Source organism: Cyprinus carpio, chromosome B2 (assembly GCF_018340385.1).
Source record: "Cyprinus carpio isolate SPL01 chromosome B2, ASM1834038v1, whole genome shotgun sequence".
Taxonomy (NCBI): domain Eukaryota; kingdom Metazoa; phylum Chordata; class Actinopteri; order Cypriniformes; family Cyprinidae; genus Cyprinus; species Cyprinus carpio.
Genome location: NC_056598.1, coordinates 17,043,592 through 17,054,488, shown reverse-complemented (window position 1 = coordinate 17,054,488; position 10,897 = coordinate 17,043,592). Strand labels below are relative to the sequence as shown.

The 10,897-nt window shown below is 35.4% G+C and overlaps 1 protein-coding gene across 2 annotated transcripts; it reads left to right on the top strand.

The window, feature by feature from the left end:
* Nucleotides 1–48: 48 nt before the first annotated feature.
* On the top strand, nucleotides 49–9,339 carry LOC109105894 (protein canopy-1). Of its 2 annotated transcripts, XM_042718377.1 has the most exons (7): nucleotides 49–200; nucleotides 367–374; nucleotides 1,519–1,627; nucleotides 3,920–4,035; nucleotides 7,045–7,254; nucleotides 7,959–8,055; nucleotides 8,925–9,339. In XM_042718377.1, the coding sequence occupies exons 1-7, from the start codon at nucleotides 74–76 to the stop codon at nucleotides 8,963–8,965; spliced, it is 708 nt and encodes a 235-aa protein (XP_042574311.1). In that variant the 5' UTR covers nucleotides 49–73; the 3' UTR covers nucleotides 8,966–9,339. The 2 variants fall into 2 exon arrangements, with proteins under 2 accessions (XP_042574311.1, XP_042574312.1); XM_042718378.1 differs by lacking the exon at nucleotides 367–374 and having other exon boundaries at nucleotides 117–200.
* Nucleotides 9,340–10,897: the final 1,558 nt, after the last annotated feature.

The following is a 10,897-nucleotide window of genomic DNA, read 5'->3' as shown; positions in this document are numbered from 1 at the left end:
ATTGTCACATGGCTGGAATGTTTCCCATTATCTGGTCGAGTTGTGTCTGGGAACATTCTAATCCGGGTATTTAATGTCTAGTCATTCCTTGCGCTCATTGGATAAGAGTCATAATTCTGTGATTTTATTGGATGTCGCGGCTGTCAGTTCTCAGTGCGGCCAGCAAGGTTGCTGGTCGTGGCAGCATAACAGACCTGCACGTAGGTTGTCGTTGCTTTTTATATCGGAAGCGCATATGTAATTCATTTTCAGACGGATTGTTTGGAGTGTTTGTGTAAGCTATCTGGAACCCTCTTTCGCATTAGTAATTTTTTGTAGCAACGAAAACTTTTAACTGTGCCTCACTCACCTCTTGTTCACACGTAGCGTCTCAGGTAAGACCGTAAACACTTCGACTGTTTATAATGTGTTAGTTTAATAAACGTAAAACGACAGGTTGGCCACTATACCCTATCCAATCCTAAATACGTAAGTTTTTTTTTTTTTTTTTTTTTTTTTTTTTAGTTTTTTTCTTTTAGTTGCTCATTTACCTGAACACATGAAACAGGTGGAGCAGGTGCACCAAGTTTTACTGAGGAGTAAGTTATTCAGAGCGCACTTTAGGTGACACTTTCTCGTATAGACTGCTTGTATTTAGACGAGTAAAAGTGTAAAATTTATCCTAACTAAGTAACATGCATATATTGCGATGAGTCAGTTTTTTTTTTTTTTGTTTATCAGAACATTAGTGTTAAAAGGACAGTAGATGGACAAAAAGAGTGGTGTTGGTCAATTGGGGGCGCTAGTTCATTCAGAACTTAGTCCCTAAAGTTTTCAAAAAGTTTAACTGAATGAAGAGCAGCAAAACGTATTATGTATAAAATACACCTGATAAGTACTTGAAATCTTTTGAAGTCTTTAAAATGCTCCCATTGAGGTGTTTTATAACTTGGTCACTATTTCAACTGGGTATTTTTGAAATCTCACTTAAGGAAGATGCAGCTTACTTTATTCCCTTTACACACTACACACTATTACACACTATTCTGTTGTCATTCATAAGAGTTTAAAAATGTTGGCGCACCCCATTATTGTGTCAGAGAAGCTTCTTGTTTGTTTAAAAAGTTATGCCAAATGAATACTTATTTTAATTGTGGCATTTCAAAGATTCGTCATTTTTAAGACACTGTTGATGTATTATGGTACCATATTTATAATTCATTATTCATTTATCCTATATTTTTGTCCATACATGGCTGTGTGAACATCAGACACTGTTTTTAATATATGCAAAGCCAGTATGCTCAAACAGTTGACTAACTTGTGGGTGCCAATTTGGATATATTTGTATGATAGCTAAGAGTTTGCTTAAGTAAGATCTTTTAGACAGTTGTACAGTTTGTTCACTCAGACTGGGCTTTCTTATGTTGCTTACCATTAGCTTTTTGTGATTCATAAAAAAATTTCTGTGAGTGTATATATGAAATGGAATAATGCAATAATGCAAACAATTACCTTTACAACATTTTCCTCATTCAGGAGATCAGCATGTCACCATGGATTAAACAGGTTTGCCTTGTTCTTGCGGCAGTGTTCATGTTGTCCAGTACAACAGAGTCAAAGAAGGATGAAGCATTGTACTGTTCAGGTAAGTTGATGTTACGTGGAGTTTCTAAATAATTAAAACGCACACAAATGATTTCTAATGTTATAATAAGTAATGATTGAGCTGGTAATTACATCAACTGTTTCTAGTTGTTTAATTTTTTTACTAGAAATGTAATTTTTATCTCTTGATTTTCACTTTCTTTTAAACTGCCACCGACATGATTTTAAACATTTTGTGACATCAGTGCAGATGAAGGGGAGCATGGGCATGAATTAAATGGTAATTTATTCAGAATCATGAAGTAGTTTGAGCAAGTGTTTATATGGTTGATATTTTCTACAGTAAGTGACTGGTTGAACAAAGATATTCAAGGATTTTTTCATAAGGGCATAATTCAGAATTAAGAATTATAAAGATGTATGTAAACAGTCACTTTTGATGAATTTCTGTTCTGACCAGCACCTCATGATTCCAATTGAGCAGTTTTTTTTTTTTCACTTAATTTATCCATTCACTGTTTGACCTTACTAAAGGTTACTAGGTAGGATTTTTTTTTTTTTGTATATATATTTCTTCTAGTGCAACGTGTTGTTTCATTCAGGTACAATTTTTACACTGACTAAAATGCCCTGTAAACAATGCAAATCCTTCCCTTTGTTTTAGAATTTTTTTTTTTTTTTTATTGAATTTTAATAGAGTTTCTGAGGCAAACAACCACATGTTCAATGGTAAATAACTGTGCTTTAAAAAGTATTGTATAAAAAGTGTGTGTATGTGTATGTGTGTGTGTATATATATATATATATATATATATATAACAAAACTATGTGAGATGAACTGTAGTTGAGCCTGCTGAGTTAAAAATTGTAAGATTTTAAAATGAAAAAGTACTAATGATTTCCTTTATCTCTTAATATCATTATGGAAATATTTGTTTTTAAAATGTGTTTTGTGCTTTTAAGCGGTGTCAGCTTCAGTTTGATATAAAGTACTTGAAGTGAGCTCTAAATAATAAGTGAATATTTTCATGTTGCTTTAAATTGGATTGGTCATTTGGAAAAGAATGTACTATGGTCTTTTCCATAACGTTTTAATAACAAACATTTTAGAGTTTTATATACTTCAAACCTTGCAGTATTATTTATTCTGTATTTTGTATTTCAGGTTACTTACAGTTCTTCAAAACAATAAAACTGAACATAAGCATAATCATATTAAAGTGCTATATTGCATTGATAAAGTTTGTGCAAATTTCACTTTTTTTTCCAAGCATATTTAGATCTTAGTAATGATGACTACAGTATACAGTACAGGTCTTTATGGATTTTTTTTTAACTGTTATTTCTACATCTGGACATTAGGTTATTAAACTTTTTTTTTTTTTTTTTTTTTTTTTTTTTGCTTGCCTTCAATTATGAATGTCTAATTCAGTTTTCTAAACTAAATTCCTCTTTTCTATCATAAATTAAGTTATTCTGAACTAAGATAAGCAAACATGTCTCTAGGTTATTAATTTTACAGACTAGTTTTTCATATGAATCATCGCTATAAAAGGCCAACATTTAACCAACACTGAAACTATTTCTAATATCTGGTATGTGAATAGATTTCATATCTTACTTTCAGAGGATTCCGAAGTTAATTTGAATGGTAAATGTACAATTTAAATGTGTATTCCATTCTGGTCACTTTGCAGGACTAAGATTCTTTCAAAAAAGCCCTGTTAGTTTCTATTATGGAATAATATTACTAGTATACCAAAATAATAAAACTTGGTGAAACTAATGCTAGGACCAAGCCTTTTTGGAGAGTCAAAGGGTGCAAAGCTTGGTTCACATAAATCCTACTTTAAGCTCCGCCCAGGTTTGGCAGTTGCCATGGTAATATAGCAAGCATGACTAAGCACCAGTAAACTCAAGATTTTACCAGAAGCATATCTAGTGCATTTTTTGCCATCGCCACTTTTCCATTAAAAAGTGCATGCAGCAATGCAGGTAAAAAAGTTGATACAAATTTGATTCTATTTCAGATTATTTAAGTACAAGCCATGATTAAAAAAAATCTATGCCTGATCACTAATTGTACAAGTAGGTATACACCATTATCTTATAGGAAGTCTATATTTAGCCATATTTATTGCAGTACAACGATAGACCGCTAAAAGTCTATACACATATACATACACATACACATACACACATTTGCTTCTCTTTCTGCTGGTAATGTCAAGGTGTGTTCATCAAAATATAATTTAAAAAAAATTCCCTTTTTCACGACCATTAGATTTTTAAATGATCCTAATTACTTTTTTCCCCCTTCTTTCTTTTCTAGCTTGCATGGCGATTGCAGAGGAGATGAACTATTCAGTCAGTCAAACTGATCCAAAAAAGACGATTCATGTTGGTGGATTCAGACTTAAACCCGATGGAAGTCTTATGGACAAAAAGGTATGATTCACTGTTACGTGCTCCAAAATCAATTTATCGCATTTATCCTTATCAGTGCATTTACATTTTCCTCTCAAGTCATTTCCTCTTCATCCAGGATGATTCTGACAGGCAACTTGGAGTTTGTCTTGCTCAAGAGCACAACCTTGATAGTGATAAGTTGTGAAAAAGTTCATCTGTAGTGAAGATAGAACTTGCATCATTCCTGTTTGTGCCCCAATTTTTCAGCCTTTATGAACACTATATTTATTATAAGCTTTTAGTTACATTATTTAAACAGACTGAAATTATTCTACAATAAACTGATAAGAGCTGAATTGTAAGTTACACATTTAAATGGATTTTTATTAAGATGCAATTGTAAATTGAGGATTTTATTTTTCTTGAGATTTGTGTATTTATTTAGTGATTAGGCTAGTTGCGTTACATAGCGCTTAAATTTTTCCCTGGTGTTTATAAGCTTGTTCTGTTTACTTGAGGAAAGGGAGCCATTTTTACTGTTTCCTTCTCAGCAGTGGTATCAATGTGTAAAGGTCAGACCCAATGAACTCTAAGCCCTGACCCCTGGTATCCAGGGACTCTCATTAGGTGCCTGACTACACTATTGATTAGGGGTTAATCCCCTTTTGATTGTAACTGCTGCCTAATAACAAGTGTTTGTTCAGTTCTGACTTTTCCCCTCCCCTATTAGGCCGTTTAAACTGTGGGTAAAATGTTTGTCATCCTGCAATGCAACAAGAGTAATGCTCTTCCCAAATTGAAAAGAAAAAAAAAAAAGAAAAAACACAAACCTTACAGGTATTGTTAGGAATTGCGAAAGAAATCTGTTAAATCTGTTATGTCTTGCTTCATTGCAGATGAAACAGTTGATTAATGAAGTACTTAATTTTTTGTTTCATGCATCTGTCTTTTTTCTTAATTTGTCATTTATCAGCTCATTGAGGTGAAGTCAGGATTTTGGGTTTTAATTGCATATTATGCTTTAAATTGCGGCTCAGGGAGCTGTAATGAGATTTTGGTCAATATCTAGTTTTTATTTTTCATTGCAAATTGAAAAAAAAAAGCTATGAGTGCAATAGTTTTTCAAAACTGTGTAGCTTGTAACAAGAGTAAAAAAAAGCCACGGCTCTCAAATGCCACTGTGAAGAGCGAAACCGTTTTGTGCTGTGCTGAATTATGTTTAGTATATTTACTTATCGCACATAACCACTATAATAGTGGTGCCGGGAAATGAAGCCCGATCTATGTGGTTCCTGAGTATCCCATTTCTCTTCAATAATAAGGAAGCAAAGCAGGAGCAGTGTAGCAGAACTCGCTCACTCTTCCCTGAGAGTGACTTCACTTAAAAATAAATGCTAATTAAAGCTCGCCAAATCCCTCCCTGTTTCTCTTTTCATACTTGGCTTGGTTCACTTGCCCAGAAGCTGTAGGTGAACCCCTGCGACGCGCCCCATGTCTTTAGCAGATTCACCAAAGATAACCTTCAACAGCTTTGCTGAAAGGTCAATTTATGTATAAATAATCACTCAACAACTCTCGTTCAGATCCTATATCTAATCTATATATAATATTTATTATTATTATAAATTTATTTTTTTTTTTTTTTTGCATGTTTAGACTTTTTAGCCATTTTTTAGGGAATTAAGGCAGCAAAATGGAATGCCCTGTGTCCCAACACTACAATGATGCCTGGCTCTCCAATGGGAATTCAGTGAAGGATGGCATCCCTGAGAAGCCTTTTCTCTGCTTGGGCCGCCTTGCCCCCCTCTCTTTATTCCTACAGAAATTCTTTATTGACAGCTTCTATTCAAACCCTTCAGACTGTTACGGGGAGGAATTTAATTCCCCACCATTTTCAGGATTGCATGATAAGTGCTCGGCAGAGGATGCGGCACACAAGCCATCCTCCATTAGATCCAGCGGCGAGATTTTTATTGCTTTTGGACTTTTGTGCATGACGAAATCTCTCATTGTTCTCCGGTGGTTAGCTCAAAGTCTCCTAAAGTTTTGAAATGAGTTTGGAGTGTAATTGGTGAAGATCTCAAATATGATAATTCAATTTTAATGCAGAGGATGTCGTTATACCCAGATTGTTCGATATCGATAGGGTTCAAACGTCCTGCACCGATCGGCTCCTTCGTTCACTGATTTTCTTGCTCGTAGTTGTTAGTATATTGTCTTATCTTGCGGTCCATCGAACCGCATTCAGCTTTTTAATTAAAAGGATGGGGGATGTGTGGATAGGTTGCTGTCCTTCCATGGGACCTTTTATCTTATTTGTGACCAGATGGCAGCGAGCCACGGAAGCCTCTTTATGTCACCGAGCCTCACAAGAGTGGAGGGGGTAGAGACGCCCTCATAATGTAATCAGTAAGACCGGAAGGGTCCATACTGTGTCTGAAAGGGGACAATGGGGTCAGGGATATATCTACATCGCAAGAAAATCCAGCTCATCTGCAACCTGTCCTCTTTCCAATAACCCCCTCGCCCCCAACCCCGCCACCCTTTGACTGGCCTGACAAGGAAGACTTCCTGCTTTGATCATTGGAGGATGGAAGAGATGAGCTGCCCAAGAGAACCAAAGGATGGGACTCCACGTTTTACGCCTGCACTTGGCTGCTGTTGACAACTCCCCTCCCCACTGCTTACCCCCCGCTCTCCAGCCTTTTCACTCTCTCCGCCCCCCGTCACCCTTTCCCCTTTTCCCCTTTCTCCTTCCGGGGAGGCCAAAAGGGCGGGAGCAGGGTGCACCTTGACCTGTCTAGACACCACAGTGTGTTTTTGTTCTGTTGCCAAGGCAAGGGGATCTACTTTTGCAACTTTGGAGATGCAGGTTAAAAGTCAGCGTCATGGCACAGGGGATGTGTTTAGATGGGAACGGAAGGAAAGGTCATCTAAGTGACCTCAGTGCCCTACTCCTTTTTTTTTTTTTAAGAAGGGGAGGTTCATTTTTGGTAACTTAGTCAACTAATTTTTCTGTAATTTTATTCTGAATTCTTTTTCTGATAGGTTCCTCTGGCTAGGTCTGAGACTTACTTAAATGAACTGCTGGAAGAAGTTTGCAATAGCATGAGCGATTATGCTCTCTATGAGGACCCGGACACCAAAGAAAAGAGCTACAAGAGATTTGCTCCAAGAGGAAATGATGGCGTGAATTTTCCCGATTTCAAAAATTTTAAGTTTGACGGACCAGAGAGTTCCAGTGCCTTAAAGTTTGCTGTGAGTATAAATTTGATATATTTGTCATTGTGTATATTAGTCTTTTTGACAGGCCGATATACACATTAAAAAGTGAGTTTCCCACATCTTTTCAGAAGCTTTTTTTTTATTTCCACAAATTATTTTTTTGTTTTTTTTAAATCATATGACAGTTGTTTAGTGTCAAACTACAAATCATACGTTTAAAAAATATATATATATTTTTTCAAAGTTTTATTTCTGAAGGCCTTTGAAACATTTACATAAACTGCGATATTTCATCAATCATCAAACCTGACAAAACTTCTTAAAGTGACATGTCCCTATGGTAATTTTAGATTTAGTTTGTTATTTTATAAATGTATTTTTGTTATTATTATTAATAAAAATATTATTATTTAATTAGTTATTTGATTGCTGTTCATTTTTCCGTTAAATACAAAGATAATGTCTAGGGCATGTTATGCAAGCTTTTATATTCGACTGAGTGTTTTTTTATGTTTTCTGTACAAGATGGCTGTATTTTTAGACCACAGTAAAATAACTAAATGCCATTTGCCTGTAAGTTGCCTCGTGAACCATTCAAGATGGCAGACTTGCCAACTGTATAGTGCTAAAGATGGCTGCCCGTTACTGTATTTTCACTGATGTGATTGGCCACTGCTTCTTTCTTATTTACTCTTCATAGAATGCTCATAACTGTATTTTTAAAATGTCTTTTGCAGTGTGAAAGCATTGTGGAAGAGTTGGAAGATGATATCATCTCCCTCTTCTCCAGTGAGGCAGATCATGTGGCTAAGACGTTGTGCAGTGAAGTATCAGGTATTTACATATGAGTGTTAAACATGTTTACACTTAAAACCTGAACCATAGTATTGTCTTGATCTTAAACATTCTTAAACATTTTTCAAGCATTTCACTAATTCCTCCATTCATACAAATAATAAAAAAAATAACATAGAATTACATTTATTTTTTTTTTTTTTGTTTTGTTTTGTTTTTTTACTTTTAACATGATTTTTTTTTTAAGTCAACAATGGTTTTATTATTTTTATCTTCTACTTTCTGCTTTTTAAAATCATACTTCTAACCCTATGAGATGTATGATCTAAATGTAGCTTTTTCTTTTCACATTATGCCTCCAACAACTTCTACAGTAACCTGTAAAACTGCATTGCAGTTTAGTTTTATGAAATTAAATTCCGCAAACACTTGGAGACTTTAAGCAGAATAGTGTTAATTTTGCTAGAGTTCTAGTAAATTTAGACATCGATTACAATATGTAAGTAAGTGAAATACCATTATTGCTAGCCAAAGAATGTGTACAGAGTATGTGTATAAATTTCAGTTTAATGTACATTAAATACATATGCTGTTAAAGATTTTTTTTTTTATTATGTGCCTGCCATGTTTAAATCTTAGAGAGACTTGTTTATGCAAGTAGTTGTACAAGTCGTCACTCTGAAATAGGGTTTCAAAAGTCTAACAAACAAGTGTCTGATAACAAAATTCAAAAGCAAAACTGTCAGTCAATTTTTTTTTTACTACTTTTGTGTGTGTGGCAGAAAAGATTTTTGAACATTCAGGAATGTAGCAAGAACCTTGGTTAAAAGCCTTGCCTTTTTTGCATTCAATTTTTGTATCAAATGCTTCTGTAATTCTATGCCTTATTGTTTTCTTCACATATCCAGGTCACTGTAAGAGCTCCGTTTTCCAGCACAGCGAACTTTAGTTCCAGATGAGCGTCTGCTGAAGAACACTCAAAAACCTGGACCAAAAATGAAGACATTAAATATTTTCCTAAAGTAGGTTATTGTTTAGAATTTTTTTTTAGTAACTTCAAAATTATGATGATGATAATAATTTGACGTACATAAAGCGTATTACAACAGCTTCCACTGTTGATTAGTGGGCATGCTCTTCCTGTGTTACTTTCATACATATATATACACTGATCCTGATTTTATTCCGATGACTTGCAATTTAATTTACATGTTTATTTCCTTTTTAACCTCAATTTAGTTTCATGGCATTAACTATGGTATTACCAATGTTATTTATGAAATGGTTTCCCGTGATAAAAGAAAATAAAATATTTCAAATTTAGTGGTTAAATGAGTCATTTGTTTTCATACTTGGCACTGTTTCCTGTTCAGAATAATTTGTGTGAGGAACTGTTAACAGGCATGTAAGATGCAATGGCAAAAAGTCCCAAATCGTTTCACAGCACAGTCTGCTTGTTTCGTTCTGATGTCCCATGTCTGTCCAAGTCGAGCTTTTGAACATGGCCGCTGGGTAAGCATGATGGCATGCCTTTCGCACCCTTCCCTCACAGCTCCCTCCATGCAGAACTACGCATGCGCCGCAGTGGCGGCAGCACAGGGGCAGGTCCTGTTTTGGGAGAGTAAAGGAGCAGGAGACGCCATGATTGCTAAGCTCTGTGAGCTGGTCTGGATATGGGTGTCAGCCAAATCACTGAGGGGTAAAATGACAATACTCACTGCTTTCTCTGATATTGTTGCATTGTTTAACAAGTCTGCTCTCTGTGCGCAGTGGGAAAAATCTTGCATATCACAAGGATATATTCAGGAATATTCTTTTGGGAAATGTAATGCCTGGGTGTTTCAGATGATCAGTTGATGTAAATGAGTAAAGGAATAATCACTTTTCTGCAATTTATGAAGTAATTTCGTTAGCGTTTTGCCTGTTTAATGCATAATCCAAAGAAAAGTTATTTGAAAAGTTTATTTAATTATAGAACTCTATGATTTATAGAACAAACATATTCTTTATTTGTATAATTTTTTGAATAAGTGTAGACTAGTAACCTTAGTATTAAATGTCTGCCCTTGCAAGGATTTTGGTCCCAAAAGTGCTATATCTACCTGAAGAACACCATCATAAGTTCAAAGTTATGTAATTGTTGAAAGATGAACTTTTCTGTTCTTGCAAGATCTTTAGTTCTCAGGTCACCCTTTTTTCATACCAAACTGAAATTTTCTGTGCATGTAACCATCCCTTCTCACGAAACCGATTGCTGTTTAGAAAGTTGATTGTGACTTTACAAAGTAGCTTATTTCTATTGTGTTTACCCAGCTTTGTGTTTGTGCTTTGAGCTTAAGTATGACAGATCAAGTGTTACCAAGGTGCAGTGGGCTGTGACTCAAAACAAAGGGAACCGGACAGCTAAACAACAATTTCCTATTTTATGCTAGCTAGAGCTACTTGTCTGCCCTAGAGTGGAGATATCCTCAATGAACGCAATGCTTTCTTTCCTTGATCACGTCAGCTGGATGATTAACCGTTCGGTACAATTACCTAAGTCGCTCAGAATGGACCTGAAGTTATACACATTGAAAAAATGTAAGTGAAATTTGATCTCACCCTTAAATTCGCTATAAAGTTCAACCGCTGAGCTGTGGCGTTAACTTGTATTCTAACAAGATTAAAATATATTTGTCCTGGAGATTAGCATACTTAAATCCTTTTTTGCTTTTTCTGAACTGGCAGTGTGCTTTGATCTGTGTTGCGTGGCAAGAGCCTGGCTTTGGCTTGGCCATCCGAGTGCCAAGTGTGAAATTGGCCTGATGTCATCCCCATTCTTCACCCTCTACATCTTTCACTGCCTTAATTATATTTCCGCCACAAAGCCCCAGCTCTTCAT

What these genes read in the sequence shown, in the direction of transcription:
- LOC109105894 (XM_042718377.1), top strand. Translation starts at nt 74, where the DNA reads ATGTCTAGTCATTCCTTGCGCTCATTGGATAAGAGTCATAATTCTGTG. An exon ending in GAAGTCTTATGGACAAAAAG is followed by an intron (nt 4,036 to 7,044) that starts GTATGATTCACT and finishes TTTTTCTGATAG; the next exon opens with GTTCCTCTGGCTAGGTCTGA. An exon ending in GTTGTGCAGTGAAGTATCAG is followed by an intron (nt 8,056 to 8,924) that starts GTATTTACATAT and finishes TCACATATCCAG; the next exon opens with GTCACTGTAAGAGCTCCGTT.